Source organism: Girardinichthys multiradiatus, chromosome 12 (genome assembly GCF_021462225.1).
Source record: "Girardinichthys multiradiatus isolate DD_20200921_A chromosome 12, DD_fGirMul_XY1, whole genome shotgun sequence".
Classification (NCBI taxonomy): Eukaryota; Metazoa; Chordata; class Actinopteri; order Cyprinodontiformes; family Goodeidae; genus Girardinichthys; species Girardinichthys multiradiatus.
Window position 1 is genome coordinate 46,658,405 of NC_061805.1, and position 26,614 is coordinate 46,685,018.

The window sequence follows — 26,614 nt, forward strand, 5'->3', positions numbered from 1 at the left end:
AACGATACATGGTTTTAATTTTTTTCATAAATAAACAGTAAACAAATGTGACAGGCATTTAAGATGTCTTGTATGTAATGCAATCCCGTTATAAATACAGCTGTTCTGAGAAGGCCTCAGCAGTGAGAGTGGTGAACAGACAGAATCATGAAGAGCAAGGAGCTAAGCACTTGTGTGGAGAAAGTTTTGGAGATTTGTAAATTAGGGTTGGGTTATAAAACAATATCCCAAGATTTGAATGTTTCACAGCCTGCTGTTTAATCCAGAATCTGAAAATGGAAAGAAAATGGCACAACTGCCTTTCAATCGTTTTGATTCAAGCCGTTAAGAATTTGTACAAGACTAGCTAATAATGTACCAATTTTCTGCTGAAAACAGTGAGCCATAAATTCAGTTTCAGAGACATACCTCAAAAGACTTGCAACTATAATTGCAGCAGAAGGTTCATACCACTTATTTGCAAACAAATTTTGAAAACCACATAATCAAACAAAAATGCATTGAAGTATGTCATTATAACATGATAAAGTCATATTCCTTTAAAGTTAAAGGTGTAGGAACACTTTTACAATGCACTGAAATGAGCACATCAAACATTTACATTTTCTATTATAGCTTGAAAAGATGGTAACAGTGTAACAGCTTGTTTATGTAATCATTTAGTATTTTTTGTGAATAAAATGTAGTTTATGTGTTTACCAGTCCTTTAGTTTTTTATAAAATAGTTATGGGGAAGTGATTATTTAATAGTCAAATGTAGTAAATGAAGAGCTAATTGATAATATGAATTTCCTATATTTATTACCTTTTCCCAAAGCCACATTTGTTTGGCCTGCGAATATTGAGGTTAAACAGTCATATAATAGCAATTATTTGGTAAAAGTACAGCAGTTCTTTGGCAATAAGCAGTACAACCATCACAATATTAGGGCTGTATATGGCAATAACTGAACAAAAAAAAAGGTGATTTTGGATCAGAATATTTTTGGTTATTAGCCTACATTTAAAGGAGCTTCATTAAAATCAAAAGCAGTGGCTGCTTTATTATATTGCTGTATTATAGCTTACTATGCTATTCGATTTTTAATTCAGCAGCCTCTTACAAGGTAATACTTGTGGTGCCTTCTCAGTCATACCCAGGAATGAGTCTGTAGAAGGTGGAGTAACTGTGTCTATTTCATTACCTGCTAATGTTATATTTTCCCTAGAGTATCTAAACAAATCACCAGGAGACACCTGTGGTAGTTTCTATGCATCAACAGCTAATCAAGATATTTTAGCTCAGGGAGAAAAGGGAGAATTGGAGTTTTGTTGACCTATTTTAACATAAATTAACAGTTTTACCACAGGTTACTCAATTGTTAACATGTTATTACAATCTGTAACTAAAAGCTATTTATTTTGTGATGATGTTTTTAATGTTACAATATTGTTACCTTTCTATTGCCATGCATTTATTCCTTGGCTGACATCTTATTACCCGTACTCGTCGTTGTCGTAGTCTTCCGCTTTATCCGGGACCGGGTCACGGGGGCAGCAGACTCAGCAGAGACGCCCAGACGTACCTCTCCCCAGACACCTCCTCCACCGCCTCCGGGGGGAGCCCAAGGCCAGCCGAGAGACATAGTCCCTCCAGCGTGTCCTTGGCCGTCCCCTGGGCCTCCTCCCGGTGGGACATGCCTGGAACACCTCCCGAGGAAGGCATCCGGTATAGATGCCCGAGCCACCTCAACTGGCTCTTCTCGATGTGGAGGAGCAGCAGCTCTACTCCGAGCCCCTCCCTGATGGCCGAGCTCCTCACCCTATCTCTAAGGGAGTGCCCGGCCACCCTACGGAGGAAGCTCATTTCAGCCGCTTGTATCCGCGATCTCGTTCTTTCGGTCATGACCCAAAGTTCATGACCATAGGTGAGGGTAGGAACGTAGACCGACCGGTAAATCGAGAGCTTCGCTTTTCGGCTCAGCTCTCTCTTCACCACAACGGACCGGCACAGCGCCCCCATTACTGCGGCAGCCACACCGATCTGTCTGTCGATCTCTAGCACCATTCTCCCCTCACTCGTGAACAAAACCCCGAGATACTTGAACTTGTTGTGGAAAATTATTTTAGTGCTCTGAACTTTTCTTTACCTCTCCTCTCTGACCTCTGTGTTTTGGTTACTTAAGAGCAGATGGGCTCTAAATTCATTATCGGGAGTTTTATGGTTAACACTCCCTGAAGTGTTGTGTCTAAAGGGATGGTAGATGGGTGCTCTCATAAATAACCTGGTTACCTCTGACCTGGGGTGGGGCCTAGGGGCCGTATTTCTAAACTCTTTCAATTTGAGAGAACACCCTCATTCTGGTATAAATACTGTTTGTGATTTCTGTTCGTTGCTCTGCTTCACTGACTAAACTCAGTGACAGAGTCTTCAAATGCTGAAATGCCTTTTAATAAATTTATAAAGACAAAGTGCGCCTAGAAATCCTGTCCACAAAAATTGTGAACAGGACCAGTGACAAAGGGCAGTCCTGCCGGAGTCCAACCTGCACCAGGAACAAGTCCGAAAAAAAAAAAAACGGTCCGACTTAGTGCCGACAATGCGAACCAAACTCCTGCTCCGCTTGTACAGAGACCGGATGGCCCCTAGTAAAGGGCCCCCGATTCCATACTCCTGGAACAATCCCACAGGGCATCACGAGGGACACAGTCGAATGCTTGCTCCAGGTCCACAAAACACATGTGGACCGGTTGGGCAAACTCCCATGAACCCTCTGTAGTGTGATCCCCCTGTAGTTGGAACACACCCTCCGGTCACCCTTCTTATGAAGAGGGACCACCACCCCAGTCTGCCAGTCCAGAGGCACTCTCCCCGACTGCCACAAAAAGTTGAAGACGCATGTCAACCATGACAGCCCCACAACATCCAGAGACTTGAGGTACTCAGGGCGGATCTCATCCACCCCCGAAGCCCTGCCACCGTGGAGCTTTTTAACCACCTCGGTGACCTCAACCTGGGTGATGAAAGTCCACCCCGAGTCCCCAGCCTCTGTTTCCACCAGGGAATGTGTGATGGCAGGATTGAGGAAATCGTCGAAGTACTCCTTCCACCACCCCATTATGTCCCCAGTCGAGGTCAGCAGCCTCCCACCCCCACTGTAAACAGTGTTGGCGAAGCACTGCTTCCACCTCCTGAGGCGCCGGACGGTTTGCTAGAATCGCTTTGAGGCCAACCGGTAGTCCTTCTCTATGGCTTCACTGAACTCCTCTCAGGCCCAAGTTTTTGCCTCTGCCACTGCCCGGGCCACGGCACTCTTGGCGTCACAGTACCCCTCAGCCGCCTCAGGAGACCCACAAGCCCACCACAGCCGATAGGACTCCATCTTCAGCTTGACTGCCAGTGTCCACACCGGGTTCGGGGATTGCCGCCGTGACAGGCACCGTAGACCGTACGGCCGCAGCTACAGGCAGCAGCATCGACAATAGATGCGGAGAACATGGTCCACTCGGACTCTATGTCTCCAACATCCCCCAGAATCTGGTCAAAGCTCTCCCGGAGGTGAGAGTTGAATACATCCCTGGCCAAGGGCTCCGCCAGACGTTCCCAGCAGACCCTCACTATGCGCTTGGCCCTGCCAAGTCTGTCCGGCTTTCTTCTCCTCCAGCAGATCCAACTCACCACCAGGTGGTGATCAGTGGAAAGCTCAGCCCCTCTATTCAGCCGAGTGTCCAAAACATACGGCCAAAGGTCTGATGATACGACAACAAAGTCGATCATTGACCTCCTGCCTAGGGTGTCCTGGTGCCAAGTGCACTGATGGAGACCCTTATGTTTGAACATGGTGTTTATTATGGACAATCGGTGACAAGCACAGAAGCCAAAACACAACTCAGATTGGGGAGGCCATTCCTCCCGATCACGCCTCTCCAGGTGTCACTGTCATTTCCGACGTGGGCATTGAAGTCCCCCAGCAGAATAATGGAGTCCCCGGGAGGGGCACTATCCAGCACCCCCGACAGGGACGCCAAGAAGGCCGGGTACTCCGCACTACCACTCACTACCACTCATGCAACCCTCTCATCTACTGGGGTAAACCCCAACACGAGACGTCTTAGCTGGGGGGCAACAAGCAAACCCACACCAGCCCGCCGGCTCTCCCCTTGGGCCACTCCAGAGTAGAATAGAGTCCAGCCCCTCTCGAGGAGATGGGTTCCAGAGCCCACTCCTCTTCGAGGAGTCCTGACTCTAGGCCTGGCTCCAGGATGGGACCCCGGCTCCGCCGTACCGGGCGACGTCACGTGCCTCGATTTAGTAGTCGTCATGAGGGGTTCTTGAACCGCTCTTTGTCTTACCCGTCACCTAGAGCCTGTTTGCCATGGGAGACCCTACCAGGGACATTTAAGCACCAGACAACATAGCCTTTAGGATCATTCGAGTACTCAAACTCCTCCACCACGTTAAGGTGGCGGTTCAAGGAGGGGACATCTTATTACTGTGTCTTATTACCATGTCCCCTCTATGCAACATGTAAAATATGTAAAAAGTGTCATTTCAAATATTTTTTTAACACTTTTTTTTATTACATGTTATTACCATGTTATAATAAAAAAATGTAAAAACATTTGAAATGACACTTTTTAGTGAAATTTTACATGTTGCATAGATGTGAATCCGATTGATGTTTATCAAAGGGTGCAGTGACGCTTATGGGAAGACTGAAATATTTTCTTCCGCCATATATTTAATATTCATTCTTCAGCAATATATTTATTAGGGAAGTTTCATAAGTCTTTTATTGACACTTTATTAGCATTTTAATACTGATTAGATTCACGTTTTTAAATCTATTGCAGCTAATCTGGGACAGGGTTGCATGGGGAAAGAGCTCAAAGATCCTGGGGGGGATCTGAATGTGTTCCCAGGTCACTGGGAATATATAATCCCTTTGGTGAGTTTTGGGTCTCCCAAACTGTAAGGAAAGACTTTCACTGCCATTGATTTAAACATAGCATAACTCTTAGCAATAAAGCAGATAAGAATAAAGCAATCCGACTGAATTTCTGACATTGTAGTACATACAAGTGGACTGATTATTCACTTCGTCTCCACTCAGAAATACTCATGTTTGTCTGTTGTGAAATTGAAAATCCCAGAGGGGCCATCCGCTTAAATTTCATTTCAGTTTTAGATTATAGTAAGGTATCGAAGGTAAAACTCTCCCATGTGGTTGAAAGATAACAAACCCAGCAGCAGCCCTAATGACAGCCTTTGTGTGGGCTCCTAGCTCCAAATGAAACATTCGCTTAGATACATCACCATGACTCCTTTCAATTGCTGCCAAGATTTTCTCCACAGGTTTTAAACCTGTAGCAACAGCTCTCTTCTGGGATATCCAGTCAGATGGCTGATGCCCAAACAAGGAATTTTTCTTTTTAGGTATTGTAATAGAAAGTTCAATTTTTGGATATTTTGGCTGCTGCATCACATCTCCAAGGGTGAGTCTTCGGCTCTCTTGAGGACTGCAGAGGAGACCAGATAAAGGATTTCTTATCTTTATAGTCCCTCTCATTGGTTTTCTAGAGATATTGTGCCGTCGGAGCACAAGGTTAAGAAATATTAGAGAGAAAGTTAAGTTCTGGTGGTGTGTTCCATCTAAAAGGAAGCTTTATCAATTTATTGCCTCACTTAGTTGCAAAGAGGGACAGCAGATGGGCTAAGGTTCTGTGAGGTCAGATGGTTCAGTCCATTTTTATTTGGATTCAAGGCAGAAGCTTGCTTTGAAGTCAGATGGTATGAAACCTCAGAGGATTATCTGTGAACTGTAGAAATGCCTCGCACAATAGCTATAAACTGTTTGTCTTCTCTGTTCCTGGCAGTACGTCACATTGGCTTTTGTTATATGGACGTGAGTTGTGTTTGAATCCCCCGAGTGCAGATTAGCAGTGTCAGACTTCATTTATTCTCCCAAAACTGAAGTTTTAAGTCTTAATGGTGGGTTTCTCTGTGCAATAAGCTCTATAGTTGTTGGTATTTAGGCAACATCTCAAAAACATAAGGGTTCAGTGCAGCCAGTCATGAATAAAAAGTACAGGAGGCTAATGCGGTGCAAAGCTAAAGGCAGAATATACAGTGATATTTAATAATATTAATATAAAATATTTACAATAACTTAATTCATGAAGTGAAACATATTATGTAGATTAATTACACACAGACTGATATTCTCAGGCCTTTATTTCTGTTAATTATGATGATTTTCTCAGTTATATCTAATAAAACATGGTATTAAAATTTGAATATTACATTAGACCGATAAAAAAAAAAGAAAGTAATTAATATAGAAATGTGGGGTTAATGTAAAGTATGTTTTATACCTGCTTTATACCTGTTTGATCTGAACTACTTCACATTTCTTCAACTACAGATAATGTCATTCACCAGTCAGCAGATTACTTTTGTAAACAATTGTTTTTATTCTCTGAATTGACTGAATTTACATAGCAAGTGTCTTGTTCTATAAAATAGATCACCCAAAGCACTTTTAGGTTTCACATTCAGCCTCTCTCACACATTCCTACACAGAGAGGGATGCAACTTGGGCTTAACCGCTTTCGCACCTCGACATGTGACAGGAGAGGACGCTGGAATCAAACCCATACTAGAGCTTGAGGTTCCACTATAGTGAGACTTAAAGTCCAGTCTCAGATCTCCGTCTAGATTGAACGTCACATTACCCCAGACCCAGCTCACATTTTATTTTTAGGACACAGTGCAAAAGATGGGAGCATAATCTCGGAATCTGCCATGTAAAAACATGGAATATCAAATTGCTCCTTTGTTAGTTGTCGATTTTTAAAGATAATTCACATATCTTGGTGCTTTGCTCCAGAGTGATGGGAGGTGAGAGCAGGAGATGGGTTGGTAGCTTGGGGTCTGATCCTGAGTTATTTCTCCAGCCTGTCGTGGTTGAAGAAAGAAGTCAATCAGAAAGTAAAGCACCTGATTTACTGGTCTGTCAACTTTCCAACTCTTTCCCACAGCCATGAGAAATGGGTCATAACCGAAAGAGCAAGATCCCGAATAAATGCAACTGAAATGAGCTCCTTCGGTAGGGCGGCTGGACTCAGCATTAGAGATGATTGTCTAGAGTTATTGTTGGATTTTGTCTAGGTAACACTTTTTTGAGGTAGCTGTAAATAATTTTGTTTTGGGTAACTACAATGAAAAAGAAAGTATTCTTATTCTTATTTTATCATCCGTCTAGAGCTTGGAGTAAAGCCGCTGCTCCTCTGCATGAATGATCAGGATGCCTCCTGGGTGCCTTGGAGGTTTTCTGTCCATTTCCCAGGACAGACACAAAACCCCCTGGAGAGGCTATATATCCTTTCTAGGAATGCTTTGGGATCCCTTGGATTAAGCTAGGAAGTGTCACTGTGCAGAGGCATGTCTGGGTTTTCTGTGCATGGAACGGTTTTCCTAATAATTATTATGGTTGGTGATGATTATGATGGACTCTGTTGGTTGTTTTAAATTCCTCCTTATCTCCAAGTCCTTTCTGTTTGACTGAATCATGTTTGATTCTGATTTGTTTTATCTGTTAATTATTTGATTGTCTTACTGTTTGTAGGATCTTATATTGGTTTCAGTTTGTATTTTGCATGTAAAGCACAAACTCAGCTATGCAATAATAATAAAACCAACTGTAAAATTTGGATTTTTGTCTACAGAAACATGTAGATTTGTAGAAATGGTGGCAGGTGGGTTTTTTAAGAGCTTAGAAAGCTAAAAAGATTTAAATTATTCCCTATAGATCTGGGTTATCCTTTAATTAAACCTTTTATGATTAGAAAACTTTAGGTCTAGGCATCTCATTAAATGTGATTTATTAACATTAATGTGCAATGTATAATAGCTGTCTCTGGGTAAGATCTGATTTTACAGTTTCTTGTTGCACTTCAAGTTCAAGTTCATTTTATTTAATTTTTTTGTTTATACTTCTGTGTAAGGAAAGGTATTTTATTTGATAAATGATGAACAATATTTACTTTTATTCAGTTTAAGCCCCACAATGTTTATACCTGTGGCCCATCAAGGTTTGAAGTAACGTGCCTTTTTTAAAATGAAATGTAAATGCAAAAGATAAATAGTTATTTTCACTCAATTACCTTGTTTTATCATCATTTGAGACATTCCTTTTTTAAATTTGAATCAGAAAATTCCAATTAAATTCAATTTTAATTCAAAAACTGCCAAGGGCTTGAAATATTTACAGCTCAATGTAGTATGTAAGCAAACGTTTGAAATCTGTGTTGTACGTGAATTTTGGCTGAACCTGCTTTAATGAACTCTCATTTATGGTTGTATCTCCCTTGTTTTGTCCTTGGTGCAGAACCAGATGTCCCCGGGACGCTTGATTTATTAACGCAGCAGGTCAATCAGACAGTCCACCATCGTCGTCGCCACCGTAGAGACGCTGCAGAAGATGACTACAACATTGAAATCCTGCTGGGAGTTGACGACTCAGTGGTTCGGTTTCATGGCAAGGAGCATGTGCAGAATTATCTACTGACTTTGATGAACATTGTAAGTCTCTTCAAAGTTTTTTTTTAATGTGTTATTAATCTTTTTTGGACAGAAAAAATATGAACAGTAGATAACAAAGGATGCTATGATTACAGAAATACTTGATACCACTGCCTTGTTTCCTAAAAACAAAATTTTGTACCAGCCTGGTAAGTGGGAATTTTTTTGACAGTTTGAATCATAAAAAGGTTGCCTGGGCATCCTGACAGGTAAGGAATAACACCCAATGAGCTGCCAGCATTCTGGGATTTGCAGAGAGTGCCAGGGAGAAAACCGTTGTACATGCAGAGTCAATTATCCAGTTCCTTCCTCCTTTATTTTTCCTTCCAGAAGTAAGTGCATGGTGACAATGCTTGGCACCTACCATCAGTCTATGAGGCCATAAAATAAAAGGCTTAATTACACTGCGATTCTCTGATGAGCCTCTATTTAAGCACAAAGCAGCTATTTGCGCTATATTCACATTTTCATTAGCAATCGTTATTTAAAGCTCCTCTTAATGCAAAAACACTGCATAGATCGTTTCAGCTTCAACACTCTTCTGAAGTGACAATTGTTCCAGCAGATTGTTAAAGCACAATTTCATGCAGGAACAATTTGGTGTTCAAACAAAGCTGGCAAATGTTGGGACTTTGGTGAACCACGATGAGAGCCATAATCCACAAATGGAGAAAACATAGAACAATGGTGAGCCTTCCCAGGATCTACAAAACTGCAGCCTTCACTTGGCTCAGTTAGGGTCACCTTTTATTATTCAGCTGAGCAAAAATTTATTTTCATGGTAGAGTTGCCATAAAATATCTTCATGATCCTTTAAGACTTTTAGGGGAAAAATCTTTGGGCTGATGAGACAAAAGTGAAACTTTTTATAGGGTGGGAGGGTCCTGCTGGATTATTTGCCATAATTAATGGAACCATGAATTCTGCTCTCTGCCAGAACATTGTAGTGTTATATCCAGCCAGTGTCTGTGTTTTGAGATTGTGTTTTTGTTCATTTCTCCTGGTCTGGTCATTAGTTTACGCTTAGTTCTGTGTTTTTGACTTTTTAATTGGCTTCACTCCCTCTGTCTCTCTGCAGTCTGACCCACGCCTGTTCCTAGTTCCCCTGATTGCCTGGGCCCTCTGTTCATTGGTTCTCCCTGCATTTCCTGTTTGTTTTTAAGTTCCTTAGTTGGCTTTGTTCCCTGCCGTGTCCTGATCGTACTAATCTTTGTTCCTGGTCATACCTGGTCGTGTATTCGAGCCACGTCTGCTGTCCATGTCCTGGGTCCTGGCCCGGTTATATGTTCCCTGCCTGTTCCGGGTGTGGGAGATAAATAAACCTTCTACTTATCTACATGCGTCTGACTCCGGCGTTTACTTCTCTGCACTTTGGTCCAACCACAAACCCGCTTCATGACACGTAGAGGAGAAGCTCTGGTGCACTTGGATTACACAGCAGGACAATGATCCAGAGCTCACCAGCAAGCCCAAATCATTGTCTCCAAAAAACAAAATGAAGGTTTTGCTGTGGCCTAGTCAAAGTATGGACTTTAAATCATCCTGAAATGCTGCAGAATGACTTCATACATGCCTTTGATGCAAAAAAATCAAAACCTTCCAATGTGGCCAACAGTGGCATGCTACGAAGGGTGTCATGACCGGTGAGTAGGCTGAGGATGTGATTCACGTAGGGCAAGGTAGAGGTGGACTGTTTTCTTTACCCTAGTAAACAAAATCATGATTTCAAAGCTGAATTTTGTATTTACTCAGGTTATCTTTTAATGTTGAAATTAGTTTGATGATCTGAAACATCTGGGTGTAACAAAAGACCAATCAAACCTTTCTTATGAAGCCTAAAGAAAGTTTTAGATACATTAAAATGTGTTTATGCTAGCTGCCACTAGAAATAACTTAAATATTGTGTGAGTTTTGCGTTGTTTAGTTGTATCCAATCTAAACAAATTTGACGTTGTTAAAGCAGTTGAATCTCTAACAGGCTCCAGTCCCCAGTGTACCTGGCACTGGGTTACTTTCGGTCACTCGGTGACTTTAGACACCAATTCACTTTGAGCAGCATCACTGTCAAACAGAGCATCTGACACGACAACACGTCAGCTCTCTTAATGTTTCCTGAACTCTTCAATCTTCTCGTGAGTTCAGCATCTCCTTGTATTCGCTAAGCTTGCTCATTTAGAATGTTTGATTTTGGCTGTGAGTTGTGTTCAAACTGAGCCTCACACAAGACTTTAATTATTTGGAACCTCTGCTCCAGTTTCAGAGAGTTCATATTATAATTTGTGTTTCATAACTTTAGAGAAAATTATATATTCATATGATACATTTATGTCATCATGGAACCAAGGTTCTATTGAAATGCTTGGTAGATTTTTTAAATGGTAATTTATTTACATTTATTTAATTTATTGTTAATTTTAGGTCATTTTACTTTTTCTCAAGGGTCATTGGAATTAATTCATACCAGTGTTAGAAGTTTGTTAATAACAAAGGACATTATTCCGGCACTAGTTTCATTAAATTTAGTAACGCTGTGCAGTATCCTTGATTAGTTTCTCATGAAACAAAGAAATAAGTTTGTTCCTGAAGAACAGAAGCAGAACTGTTTGAATACCATATTTTGCCAAATGTAATCATTTATACTTTAATAATATTAACGTAATTGAAAACAATTTTCCCCAAGTGTGATTTTCTTTTTTACATCAAAAATGGTTTTATTTCTTGCTTGGTGGCTATCTTGTTGAATGATAGTGGAGTTGTTTAAATTTTTACAACCAGAAGTAAAAGAAAATGCTTTTCAGTGTTTTCCATGGCCAACTTTTTTTTCAGTACAAAAAAAGTTGATATTTCAGTCATTAAAGCAAAGGGTAGCTGCTTTAAGGGTTATAAAAAAATAACATATTTAAAGTTATTTTAAAATGTTTGGTTTGCTACGTAATTGTGTTCATTCACTGATTTGATGCCTTCATTGAGAATCTACATACAATATAAATAGTCAGTCAGTCATTTTCTACCGCTTATTCCATAGTGGGTCGCATGGAAGCTGGTGCCTATCTCCAGCAGTCTATGGGTGGGAAGCAGGGTACAACCGGGACAGGTCGCCAGTCCATCGCAGGGGAACACAGAGACATAAAGGACAAACAACCATGCACACACTCATTCACACCTTAGGGCAAATTAGAGACACCAATTAACCTAACAGTCATGTTGTTATCTATCTCTCTATGTGTATATATGTATATACGGCAAACCATTTTAAACCAAATTATGTAATCTTAAACTTATAGAGTAATACAGATGAGTTCTCAGTGTTAATAACGACCCATTTTCTGAGTGTCTTCCGCTCTGTGCTTCAAGCTTATATTGACTGAAAGTGAGATAATTGGCCGTCCAAACAAAGAAAGCTTTAATCGAATTCCTAACAGCCACATTTCAGATGTCTGAGCCTATGTCGTTGACACGACTCCATCCCAGCAGGGTAATTTCCCCAAGATGCCTTTCATGGTAATTTGACAATCGATTGAGCTGGTCCCAGGGGGCTGGTTGAAGATACATTAGCTCATCAAGATGTCACAACTGCCTTAGGAATACCTCACCAATGCTGGAAGAAATTGACTATATGCTGCGATTTCTCAAATGCTAGTGTAATGTAGTGTGGTTTTTAATGAGACATGCCCATTCAGATGGAAGACTAGGATAAAAACTTTGAACCGGTGGTCTTGATACTTTCTGCAGGAGGCACTGGTCCATAAACTTCTTCAATTTCTCAGCAAAAAGTTAGCAGGAGTTGAAACCCTGCCCAAGTGCCCTGTGATGGACTGGAGACAATGGTGTTCCACAAAGCAACTCTGTGATGATTTTGCACTTTTGAAGCCATGTTTTTAGGCACAATAATTAGAATAGAAACATGAGAAGTGCTTCAGAAGCAGACTGAAAACGTCAAAGAAACAAATCTAACGGCTCTGACTTCTAAAGGTCTTCAGTGCATCAGCTGGAGGTGCGTAACCAAGCTGTGAACTGGACTGTAGCAGGGGAGTTATGGGTGGTGTTTTCCAGCAGAGATCCCTACTAGCTTTTGCCAGCAGACAGCTTTCTGTCTGGCTTGTAAACACTGATTACTGGGATTGACCAGGACATCCAAGTTCAGCCAGCCATGTCTCTTCTACTGGATCTGTTTGTATCTCAGTGTTTCCCTTATTCTGTCTCCCTCTCTGATCCTCACTCTGCAGGCACAGCTTTCCTGCTCTCTACCATTTACCTTCTTCCTTCCAGTTCTGTGTCTCCACTCCTCCTCCTCTCTGTCCTAAATTGTATATTTATGTGTATATTTATAGCTGTTCTATCTGAAGAACTATTCTCCTCCCTTTTAAGCTTTGGCCTTTATTTCTATCCACTCTCTTCCTTAATGCTGCTTCTTTTCCACAATTTACTCGTTTTACCCCTCTTATCGCACTATATGTTTTTCTTTTATCCTTCTCTGCTTTCATCACCCTTGTTTTCTTCCTGTTGTGCATTTTTCTTCCCACCCTTCATTTGGTTCGCTGTCATTCCTCATCATCTTTCTGGTTTCCTCTTCTCTTTGATTTTTCTTGCTAATTAAGACAGAGTCTCTTCTTCCTCACAAATGCCTTTTCCTTGAGAGTATCACAGCTGATTGGAGTATCACAGTGTGTTTGTCAGCAGTTTGGAAACACATTGCCTGAATTTATTTGTTGGTGCAAACAATTTCCCAGTCTGCAGCAGCAAATGAGGTGAGCCTTTAGTTTCTCATCCATTGTCATAGATGAGACTCCATTAGAAAGTGGAGGTTCTGTAATCTGTGTATGATTCGTTCTTTGGTTTTCCTGTTTCAAAACAAAATTGAGAAAAAACAAATAAAGCGTTTTTGTTTTAAAATAAATAAAAAAATTGTTTTAATGGTTAAAAGAAAGATATGTTTTATATTTTGTTAGTTCACTATTTAGGACCTTTTGACAGAGCCAGAGACTGGCAATGTACCCTGCATTGATTACGAACTTGCAAAATAATATGTTCCCCACAACACCGATGTTACTCCATGGGCGACCTACATGTATTTATAGTGTTTCCACTGAGTTCTTTATGTTTAGGTATGATTCCTGTGAGGTCGGGTTAGTGGATATGAGACTGGTGAATCAGATTGTGTGAGGCAAGCACACAGCCCACGTGAAGCAACAGAGCCTCTTGCAGTTACAATACACAGATAGAAGGGGCACTGATTATTTCAGGGGAACAGAATTTCGCCCATGTTCTGTAATCAGTGCAGGGTTTGAGTGCAGCCATTGCCAGTATCTTATTAATGGTTTATTTCTGCACCTTTCCAGCCAAAGCGCGTCTTCTTTGTTGACATCCGTCATTTCCGGTGTTCTGACTATCTGTGCTACCCGACAATCCGTCCTACCTTGTGGCAATGAGCATACCAATGATACGTCATAGGTCGCTTACCAAACACTGTGGATTTTTAATTAGCATAATATTAAATGTTTACATTTAGGTTTTTAAAACGGAAAAACAAAACAAACACAGTTTTTTTTTTCTTTTTGCCATTTTGTTTTGAAATGGGAAAACCAAAGAACGAACCCTGCATGCATTCTCTGTGAAACTTCCTCTAACTTGTCTTCAAAAAAATCAACAATTGAAATGTCCAGAGTCCTTCTCTGTGTTTTATTTCTATTCTGCTAGACTTGTAGCTGTTTATGTCCATCTGTTTGTCTCTATGAACCAGTCTCTTCATCAATCATGTCTACCCATCACATTGAGCTCCACACTTATGTGTGGTGCTCCATTAACCCATACTTACCCAGATTCATTTCTCCTTACAGAAATCCTAAGATCCAGGTGGATCTCAATAACTGAGAATTTTTTTGAAAAGTAAATTTATTTCACAAATTTTAATGAAAAAGTAAAATTCATATATTATAAAGATTTATCTAATAAAGAGATAGACAAGAGAACAACAGAGTGTCTTCAGTCAGAGGCTTCTTCAGATGTGCTGTAAGACAGACTGCTAGAGGAGATCCTTCCTGCCCACAGCCATCAGCATCTACAACAGCTTGTTGAAGAAACCCGCATTATATGAGCTATAACAACATTTAATTTCCCTTTGGGATGAATAAAGTGTTTTTGAATTGAACTAAATTGAATTATCTGCTGGTGTTGGTCCACTGTGTTTTATCAAGTTCAAAGTTTGCTCAGCCGTCTAGCAAGAAACTTTAGAGCACCTTATGTTTCCTTCTGCTGACGAGCTTTTTGGAGATGCTGAATTCATTTTCCAGCAGGGCTTGGAACCTGTCTATACTGCCAAAAGTACCAGTACCTGTTTTAATGACCACAGTGTTACTGTGTTGAATTGGCCAGCAAACTTGTCTGACCTACACCCCTCAGAGAATCTAAGTCAAGATAGATTTTATGGTAGATGAGAAATACCAGACCCAGCAATGTGGATGAGACAAGTTGTCTGTGCATCACAGGGCTCTGTGTGGAAGGATTAGATATAATATGAGGTTTGCTTTTGAATTAATCTACTGATATAAGTTAACTTTTCAATTATTTTCTAATTGACTACAGTAGATAAGTTCCTCTTTTTAATGTTAAAATCTTTTAAGATGTAGATTGAACTTTTCACAATGAAGAGTAGGGGCTAGAAATATGACAATTCTATATAAACGTGTTTTTATTTTGTTATATTATGGTGACCAGTATGTCAAATGGGAATTTATTTGACTATTTTGCTGTTAAAAGTTTAATTGCTGTAAATAGCATTTGCCTCCTTCCAGATTTGTCCTTTATTTACATTTTTTACACTTAACATTAACACGTTTCATACAAAGAACATGTTACCAATAGTTAAACATGGTGGACAGGACAGAATCAGGAATTCTTCCTTCTAGCAGAAAATCCACAAGGAGAATGTCCAACCATCAGTTTGTTACATTAGGCTCAAGAGCACTTTACAATTCACTATTGTTTTCAGTACCATTATTATTTGAAGTATGAAGTATTAATATTACTTCTACTACCATTTTTGTTTTGTTTGTCGTTGATGTTTCCCTTATTCAACTTGCATTTCTTGTTCTTTATAGTTGTACCATGTCCATTTAGTTGCCTTAACTAGTTATGTTGTGCCATTTGACAAAGTCAACTGTGCAACAAGGGTTGTTGAGCAAATCTGCCTTTGACACTGCAAGGCAACCAGACCCACCACACTATTTGCTTAAGCTCCAAAGACACACAACAAAAAAAAAACTAAACAAAAAAAACCTCACATGACTGTAGCAGTAGGTTGGATACGTCTCATTTACAAAGCCAAAGTTGGTGTTGTAAATAGGAACGAGTTCTCCGTCGTCTTACCCTGTTAAACTTTGTAGTCTAGGATAAAATTGAGGAAAAACCTAAATGAAAAATTTTTCTGAGCATTGATGTTTGTTACATTTGTGCTAGTGTGGGTTTTTATGCATGTTAGGGTAAGCTCAATATTAGTACTAAATAACCTACAAAGATGTCCGATTGTGTGGTAATAATTATTCAAAAGTCATTTTTAGTTACATGCCTGTCTTGTTTCTTTTGTTCTCTCTTTTGCCTCTTTGGCTGTCAGAGGGAAGAGAACTATTTTTGCCTAGAATGTCTTACTTTATTTCTATTTCAGTGAACTTTTGCTTCTTTTGGTCTGCCAACGATTCTGCAAATGGTTAAGGTGAAGCTGCTTCAGTCTTTGTTGTTGAGATAAAAAGATACGCAAATGATTTTTCTGTGCCATCAGTTCTCTCTCTGACAGTCAAGAGATCGATAAGAGCTTCATATTTGCCTCACATCTTTCATGAAAGTGTTGGATGGGAAAGTTATTACATATCGCCTCAGTCTCCATGACAGGCTTTAAAGAAAATGTTGTGTCCAGCAAAGAACCATTATCTCTCCAAACAACAGCGCCAAGCAGCAGTGCTCTCTGAACCGACATCTGCAGCACTAAAAAGCTCTCAGTCAGGAAGTAAAGCTCTGTTTGGCGTCTTGTATATAGGTTGGTGGAAATAATTTGTTTAATTAGGCTTCATTTTCTGAATAATGAATGGCCTTGTCTGTTGTAATTAGGTAGTGCATTATCATGTCTGTTTAACTGATTGATAACCTGATTCAGTAAACACTGTAACGCATTTAAGCTAAACTGAGGAAAACCAGAGATTGTGTATAGTGTGAAACCACATTGCCAGAAGAATTGGCTAACATAACTTTACAAACACATGGACTTTAATGAAATCCAATTCTTAATACAAAGTCTTTAATATAATCTTGACTCACCCTTGTAGAAACCCTTTTAGGAAGACTGTCTACAAGTTTTAGATATGTGTTTATGTGAATATTTCACCATTCTTCCAGGACAGCATTTCTGAGGCACACACATATGGAGTACACTCTATAGACATCTGGACATCCGAAAAAAAAATATGGTCATTAATTTGCCGCACAAATAGCCTCTATTTATCTAATTTTAGACTCCCGAACAGATTTTAGACCCGGTTTGTTGTGATTTTTCTCCCTTTTTGGAGAGGAGGATTAGTGAAATCCACTGTCCATGTTCCTCACAGACAGTATTCCATTTTGTCAGGACTCTGAAAATCTTACACGTTCTTCCCCTCTGAACTATTTTTAATGCATCTACCTGTGTCTCCCACAAGCTGCTGGAGCAGAGAACATTTTCTAAAATGAAGGGAATGGAAATAGGAGTCAACTAGGAGAAGAAAGTTGGAATTCATTCATGTATTTAACAAATACTGGAAAGGACCCCCAACATAAGAATACATGGATACACAAAACTTAAATGTTTTTTTCCAGGCAGTGAACACACCATAACAAAACAAGTTTGCCCCCACAACAGCTTGTCTTCAGTGTGAGCATTTAAAAAAGAAGACACTTTTATTTTCTGTACCTCTGTTGTCCCTCTGTTTCATGTCTTTCCTTGCATGTTGACATATTTTAAAACGTGGGTCTAACCACGAGGAAATAAAACACATTTCATGGAACATGGAATCCTTTTAAATCTTTGACTTCTGTGTGTTACATTGAATGCACTCCTGCTTTGTATAGTGCATGTGTATTGGTATAAAGGATTTGTAATTCACAGTGTTCTGCTCCGTCTAGACGGGGTACACTACTGTTGTTATGATAACACTGTGTCATTACATGAATTTTTTTGTCCATATTTAAGGATCAACTGATCATTCAAGGAGTAAAGTTCAATGCTATATAAATGCCTAATGGGCCACTAAATAGTAAAATATGCCTGATAGTAGGTGCATTGCAGGGGAGGGTCAGTCAATCACCTGAAGCCTGTTTAAGGATTCAAAATTTGGAAGTAAGTGAATCTCCATCAGTGAAGACAAAGCATCTGCATTATATTGCATGAAAGTTATGTTATCAGATCATTGCTGAGATATTTCAGCAGTGTCTCAAAATTGTGTCTCTTATGATGCTGAATTTTTAAGCTGATATAAGGAATTAAAAAATATTTTTAGAGGAAGCGCACAAAAGGTGTAGGAGGCTGCTAATGAGTAAACGGATTTTTAAATAAAGTATTTTCATACAGGCTGCCCATTTGCCCAAGGAAATGGCCAAGCAAAACTGATATTTCTTGCTGTTTCCACTTTTTATCCACATTTATATATTTGGTGAGAACAACTAACTTTTTTCATTAAACTTGAAAAAGAAAGCAAAAAAATTTAAATTATATGAAAAAAAAAACATGACTTACAATACCTTTGACTACTGCTAGATCTACTTTGCACAAGTTTACAATCTTGTTCCTCCAAATTTTGATGTTATTGAGGTGAAGATTACTGCCACCTACTGTTACAGCATGACCCGTGTGGATTTTATTTTATTTCAAGCAGATATAAAGTATAAATATATAAACTTGTAAGGAAATAAAATAAAAGATACAAAGAACAATATGTGTAAATACAGGTACAAAAATTATATCTTGAAAAAGGGAAATAGTTTTTCTCACTCATTTAAAAATATTTCACATACTATATAGATTCATTACACATATAGTAATAATAATAATAATAATAATAGTAGTAGATATTTTGAGAGTTTTGATTATTATGGCTTTCCGATAATGAAAACCCAAAATCAAGAGTCTCAGAAAATTTTGATATTACAAAAGAGCAATACAAAAAAATGTCAGGCTACACTCAATACTTGGTTGGGCCTCTTTTTGCATGATTTGCTGCATCAATGCAGTGTGGCATGGAGATGATCAGCCTGTGGCTCTGCTGAGGTGTAATAGGAGCCCAGGTTGCTTTGATAGCACCCTCAGACGATCTACATTGTTGGATCTAGTCTCTCATCTTCCCCTTTGATAATATGGGTCTCTATAGAGTTCAGGTCAGGCCAGTTTGTTGGTCAATCAAACACAGTAAATCTCCATAAAGCTTGCCAGTAGAAGGAAGCATGAAGTGCTCTAAAATGTCTTGGTAGAAGCATGTATTGACTGTGGACATCAGAAAACCCAGTGGACCAACACTAGCAAATGACATGGCACCCCAGATCATCACTGACTGTGGAAATGTCACACTGGACTTCAAGCAACATGTACTTTTCCACTCTTCCTCCAGACTCTAGGACTTTGATTTCCAAATAAAATGCAAACTTTACTTTCATCTGAAAACATGGATTTGGACCATTGAGCAATAGTCCAGTTCTTATTCCTCTTACCACAGGTAAGACACTTCTGATGTTGTCTCTGGTTCAGGAGTGACTTGACTCGAGGAATGTGACCTTGGTAGCCAACGTGTAGGATTCGTCTATGCGTATTAACTCTTGATGTGCTGACCCCAGCGTCAATCCAAGCTTCCCCTTAATGGATTTTGCTTGACAATCCTCTCAAGGCTGCAGTTATCCCTGTAGCTGGTGCAACTTTTCCTATGACAATTTTTCCTTCCACTAAAATTTCAATGAACTTGCTTGGACACAACACTCTTTGAACAACTAGCTTCTTTGATGATAACATTTTGTGGGGTGTCATTGACTACAGGACATTTGTCAAGTCAGCAGTGTGACCTTTTTACATTTATACATTACAAGTGCTTTTTTGAATTGATTTTATGTAATTTTGTAATTTTTTGAAACACTAAATTTGGCTTTTATCTGTAAGCCATAATTATTAAGGCTTGAAATATATCACTCAATGAGTAATGAATCAATATATGGGTTTCACTTTCTGAAATAAGTGGCAACACATATTGAACCTTTTCACGATGTTTACATTTTTTAGATGTCCCAGTATGTGTATGTACAATCATTTTTATTTTTTTTTTAAAGGCAGGTTGTGGTAGTGCAAATAGGAGAAAAAACTGCTCACAGAGTACTACCTGATGCTTATGAGTTGCTCTCAGGTGAAAGTAACTGCAGAAAATCTGCTAAGTACTGTACAAAACACGCAGAGTACGAGCAAACGGGCCGAGGCGGCCATCCATGGCAACATCTTAAACAGGAAAAGACTTTATTAAAAATGTATTTCCCTGACACACACACACACACACAGACACACACATGTTCATAGCTTGAAGGCTCCTTAGATTATACTGCATAGTTACAGTAAATTGGATGAATAGTTGTCTTACACATTTATCAGTCCATCAAAGAGAAAGCTGCAATTTATTTTAAATTCAGATATTTGTAGAAAAAAAACATACAAGAAAAACAATCAAATTTGCAAAAGTTAGGATTTGGTTTATGAAGATAAAATCCTTCTGATTATTGGACGGAGAAATATGTACACATAAAACCGGTTAAAGCATTTCTCCTATAAGGTAGAATACAGATCTTCAACTTTATTTATTTCTGCACTCCTTAGAACACAATAAAAAACACCATGATGTTTTGTTTTTTTCCTCTCAAAGATTCATTCAAAGTGAATAACAGTTGTGGCTGACGTAATATTCAAGAGAAAAAACATTTCTGTTAGATGTGGTAAACTTTTAAATAATTCATTTCTGAAGAGGAAAAATTGGTGAACTGTTTTCCAAGGCTGTGACAGCATGAGACATTTAACCAAACAGCAATAGGAGTTTATTTAAATATATTTATTTAAATATTTTTACATGTAAATGTGTATGTATAATTTTTCTTAAATTTGGGAAAAATCCACAATAAATTAAAACTTAAAAAATTATTCAAATTGTCTGTTGTATTATAATTCCATTGTAAAAAAAATAAAGGTCCAAATTATTATCACATTAATTTTAACAATGACTTCATGGAAACACTTGACTTACTGACACAATGATAATCATTCAGACATCAAGCAAGTCTTATTTCACTCCTTTTTTAAATTTTAGATAACTTTAAATTCAGGTTGAGCTGGTAATATGGTTCCTAAGCTGGGAAGCCAGTTTTTGAATTGTGTAGTTGTAATGATATTTAGAATCCACATACGACAAGACCTAATTACTATTCAAGCAGTTAAAGCAGGATGTCAATCTCCAGTCCTCGAGGGCCGATGTCATGCAGCTTTTAGACATATCCCTGGTCTAACTCACCTGAATCAAATGGCTGAATTGCTTTGCGATCCTTGGGTATTTGGATTATGGTTTTCATTTGTGTATGTGTATTGATCACTTCTGAGTTCTTTATTTTTGTTTGTAAGGTCTTGTTGAGTTCAGCTTGCTTCTGTGTTTATTATTGCCAAAAACGTGTTGCCATATTAGTTCATTCCTTTGTGTTTAGTTTCTTAGTTTATTCGTATGTTCTTTGTGTATTTTGGATTTATTTCTCTCAGCTTGGAGTTTGTCTTTTCCCCTTGGTTTTACGTTTCTTGATAAATCCCTTTTCTTGATCTGAAAGGGGCCTGAGTAAAATTCAACAGAAAGCACAAAAAACAAACTGATTGTATTTGTTTTTTCAAATTATCTCCCCTTGAGATGATCAAATTGGTCAGACTGAATTGCTTTTCCTTGGGTTTTATTTCTTCAAATTCCCTCCAACTTTTTAGTTTTGTGACTTTAGTATTTGTGGAACTTAATGACTTCATATTTGTTATTTGAAAGTCACTTTGACCTGTAGCAGGACACCAAATGAACATAAATAAAGGGGAAATTACTCCAAAGAGACACAAATAGGCCATTAAAGCTCATAATATGTTATTCTCTGTGTGCTCTCTCAAGGATTGATGTCAGCTTTAGTGATGGTAGAGTTTGTTGTATTGATTAGACCTTCAGCAGTACTCAGCCTTCCTCTCTTGAGAGACTTTGCAGATAGTTTGAGTTGCGTGTTAGAGTACTTGAACTGCATTAAAAACTGAGAGGGAAGACATCTGGTACACTGAGAGGGAATGAACTCTGCAATAGCTCTGAGGAAGTGGTTAAGAAATAGCAGCAGGGTGAGCTGATTAGTGTATGTGATAATTATTGGTATCTTATAGATCTGCCCGAAGGAGCAGCTAACAGTGGAGCAGAACTGCTTTGCAAGCAGAGTTCCAGGTTTAATCTGTCTTCCCTTCCCCATTTCTGGAGTCATGTTCATGAAAATTGTTTCATCAAAAATATCTCAGGTTTTAAGGGCAAAAATCTGCTGGACACTGTAATTTGGTGTATAGATTAGCTGTTCTTCGGTGCTGCAGCACTCCAGTCGATAAAGGACAAAAACTGCTCTGAGGACAGTGAGCTGGATGAGTTTCGTGAGAAATCATTGGCCCAGAGAAAATTAAAGCCCTTGTGACGGTGCAGCCCTGGAATGTAGAGAACAGTCCTAGATGTTGATTTGGTGACTGAATCTATCGATGCTCAACATACAGTCAATCACTTTTTTGCAGAGCATGGCTGAATGGTACGACAGAAAACCAAACATGCTCTTAAGGCTATCTTTTAACAAATGTCTCATTTCAGTACTTACAGTCGTTATGTAATTCACAATAACATATCTGCAACACTTAATATTAGAGAATGTTTTTCTTATTTGTATGCATTCTGGTTCTTTGCTTTATATTTGATGTTTCAACTATTCACACGTTATCTTGCAAAGCAAATGGTTTATTCTCTACACAAATGTACAAACACCAAGCTGAGCACACAGAAGGGAATGATCTGATTTGGAAGTAATTTGGTGTACATGCAGACCAACGACGGACGTGCCAATGATTGGATTAGCAAGAAGCTGGCGTGTCTAGAGAGGCACCAGAGAGCTGAAGTGGTGGCATGTGGGGCGTGCAGATGTCACTGCGGTTCCACTCCAGCACACATCCCACTAAGAGAGGGTCCTCATATTGAGGGCCAGCCATTACAGACCCCTGTGAACTTCCAGTCCACAGGGCTCAGTAAACTTCTTGTCCACAGGGTTAATTAAGAGAATATTTTATTTATTTTATTTTACTCTGCTATTGCAGAAAGTTGTCTTGCATGCAAGTCCCAACGTACAACAGACAATCATCTGTAAAAATCTGTAATACAGTTTAAATCAAAAACTTTGACTCCAGTATAAGACACAAGACATAATGTGCAGCAGGTGCAGTTCAACTTTTCAAATTTGCATTACTTTGGGTTCATCGATCACTAAAGAGCTCTATTAAAAAGCATTGAAGTTTGTGGTAGTTCAGTGTCAAATGCAAGAGAGGGTTTAGGTTGGTTTTAAATCAAAGTACCACAAAAACTGGACGATAAAATTATAAAATATGTACAAAATATGTACAGCATATTAGTGTCAACCTGGATAAGAGTCTCAAAAAGAAGTTTTGTCCTATTTTTAAGAGTTCACAGTAACATTAGATGTTAAATGTTCTCAGATACCAGGATGGTATCCGTGTCACCTTCTCATACAGTGCGTAATATTACAGTTTTCATTTAGAATCAAAGTTCTCGAACTAAAAGCCTGTAAACGTTTCTTCTTTTACTTGTTGGCTTTCAGTCCCTTGCAGCAGTTGTATCATAATAAAACTAGCATGGGCGGAGCTAAACTTCAGCAGAGTTTTGGCGTCAACTTCCAAGACTGTTTCCAGATGATGGCTGTGTTTTGAGGCATTGCTTGAAAATTTGCAGGAACACTTCTTTACACGACGCTGTCCACATTTGTAGGCCTCCCTGGGTACATTTATTTAATGGGGAAAAGAATCCCCGGGTAATTTCTTCTTCTTTTTTTTTTCAAAATCACTGGTGTTAGACTAGTTGCTGTTAATAACTCCATTTTGCTAAAGGGACAGAACCTAGTACCTTCATTTCTATGCTCTTCATCTGTATGCCCCCACATTGTCAAATGTGGGGGCATACAGAGAAGGGGATCTTCAATGTTCCACTTTTCACAATCTGTTTTGTTTTTTGTGTTTTCTCTTGAATTTTCCTCAGGCCTCTTTCAGAACAAGAAAGGGATTTATCAAATGACGGCTGGTGTCATCATATGCTTGTTCACATAAACAACACTGAGGCACAGAAAAATTCATTTTGAAACGCTTCAGGCACTGTCATTTAAATGATTACATTTAATTTTTTCTCATATAGCAACCATGAACAGAATCTTGAGAATAGGTCACAAAGACTGTATTTATTGCTGCCAGCAGTTGCACAGGTCTTTGATTACAGTGAATCATGTAGCTCACATCTGAGGTAGAAGCTTAGACTTGACTGGACGGAGGATGAAAACTTTCCAGTGATGCAGAAGCTGTTTGTGTAAATAACTGAAAGCTTTTATATGAAAGATTTGATAATCCCCCTCCTGCCCCTTCTTCCCAGGTGAACGAGATTTACCACGACGAGTCACTGGGGGTTCATATCAACGTGGTGCTGGTGAGGATGATCATGCTGGGTTACGCCAAGGTGAGTTTAAAAATGTATCTGCTTATTAATTGTTATATTGCATTTAAAGTTTTTATCATTTGGTTAAAAAAATCTTTAAATATTACATTGAATTTGTTCTTATATGACAATATAAGCAAAGGTCTAGACCTGATCCCACTTTAATAAGTTGAATATCCTCTTTTTCTCTAAAGTCCTGAAATTAGCCAGAAAAATGCCAATTGGAGTCTTATTCACATGTTTCGTTAATGCTGGTATTTATTTTAAAATGAAACCATTGTTGATAATTAAGCCTGCATATATCCAATTTGAAATGTTCTTATGTTTCTCATAGTGTTATATGAAAATAACTATACAATGAGTGACATAGTCAACATAAATCATCATTCAGGGAAAGCAGATTCTGTTTTTTTGAGTAATAACAATTAGCATTCTTTCTGTTAATTAACATGCTTTTCATGAGTCCAGCAGTCATCCATTTACACTGTACATTTAATATGTATTCATTTTATTATACTCTATCCTTGCATTAAAAACCTACCTGTTGCATTGAGGAATAAGGTGCAGCATGAGGTCCTGACAGCCAGGAGCACTGATTTCTGTAAATGGCCCTGTTATGTAGTTCAGAATCAGAATCAGCTTTATTGCCAAGTTCGTACATACAAACAAGGAATTTGCCTCCGGTACACTTTGCTCTTTGGTTTTGTTTTTGTATTACAGAATATACAAATTTACAATTTACAAATATACACATATCTAATGTAGTTATATTTCCCTTTGAGAGCATAACATGAATATTCAAAAGAATCACACAGAGGGGTTTCATTAGCCTTGTTGAGGACAAGTTTGGTCAGATTTTATTGAATTTGTAGTAAAACGAGAGTATGTACAGTGTATTAAAACTAAAAGGAGAGGCAACAAATAAATAAAAATAAAACCACAGAGCTTAAAACTGTGGTACCAGTACCGCTGATCGTACTTGGATTTTACTTAGTGATACTCAGATAAAAATATGGCATTAGCCATTTCCAAGGTTAGCTAATTAACTGACCTCCCAGTAAAAACTCCCAGAACTCCCAATAAAAACTGAAGTAGACCAAAGATAAGAAAGAAAAAGTCCTGGTTGGCTACAGATTTACCACCGAAGTCCAATGTGGGTCTGGGAATAACCTCAATTGATTTTCCAGTCCCAAGGCTTCTGTGCTTATTGCTATTGTTACTAACAAGGTAACCCACTGTTACCACTGCAGGGTAATAATGCATTTCTTTGCATCATATGTATTTAGACCCCAAAGGAACATGTTAACTAATAGAGTTTGTACAGTGCAATGTGTGTGAAAGATTTAATGAGATACAAACCATCAAGCGTCCAAAAAACTGTTGATGCTTGACCTGAATTTTGTAGTGAATGTTTTCTTTTTTTTGTGTAAAAATTCAAACTGCAGATATAAATTTTACCAATAAAATTAGAAGACATAGTATAAACCAGTATTTTTATAAAATATTTTTTTCCGATCTTGCTGTAGTGAGCAATCTTTGAAAACAAACCTGACGTGTTTTTCTCTCACTGTTTGACATCAAACCAAAGTGAACTTTTTCTATTTTTGATCTGTTAGGATTACCACCATTATTTAGTTTTGCTAAATGAGACTTTTTTTTATGACTTTCCTCAAATGTTTGCATACAGATTACATACATTTTCTTTTGTAAGTGGTAGAATTGCCTTTAGCTGTAGGACTTGGGTCAAACATTTTGGGTATCCTTTCACAAATTTCAAACAAAGCATACATTCCTCCTGACATAACTGGTGTAAATGTGTGTATGATTCAGGTTTTTAGTCCACCTTGGTTACACACACCTTTTTAGCTCTGCCCATAAATTCTCTATGGGACTGAGAGTCGGGCTTTGTGATGGCCACTCTAAAACATTGCCTTTGATGTCCGTAAACTACTTTGTAACTAATCTCATTATATGATTAGCATCATTACCTGTTTTTTAAAGACCCATTTTCCTGCCATCGTCTTGGTTGATGTCTTGAGATGCTGCTTCACTAAGCATAATGGTATGGATGTCAGATTACCAGATACAAAAACACCCCATATCGCTAAAGAAAATCAAATTATTATTCTACACTGTCATATCTGCTGTCAGTACCAAAACATAAATCCAAGGCACACATTCACATTTCATGTGTCCTATCCCACCACTGCAGGTTAAACAGAGCAAATAGGCAAAATAATTAATGTTAACACATCAAACA

General features: G+C 38.6%; 1 protein-coding gene across 5 annotated transcripts in view; it reads left to right on the forward strand.

Moving 5' to 3' along the window:
- Positions 1 to 26,614, forward strand: part of adamts3 (ADAM metallopeptidase with thrombospondin type 1 motif, 3) — a 230,382-nt gene that overhangs the window by 92,867 nt on the left and 110,901 nt on the right. For all 5 annotated transcript variants that reach the window (XR_007040605.1, XM_047381322.1, XM_047381318.1 and 2 more), the window contains 2 exons: positions 8,370 to 8,563; positions 24,292 to 24,375. Coding sequence is in view for 4 of the 5 variants with exons in the window: in XM_047381322.1 (XP_047237278.1) it covers positions 8,370 to 8,563; positions 24,292 to 24,375 (278 nt within the window). In the remaining variant the exon portion in view is untranslated. The remainder of the gene's footprint in view (positions 1 to 8,369; positions 8,564 to 24,291; positions 24,376 to 26,614) is intronic.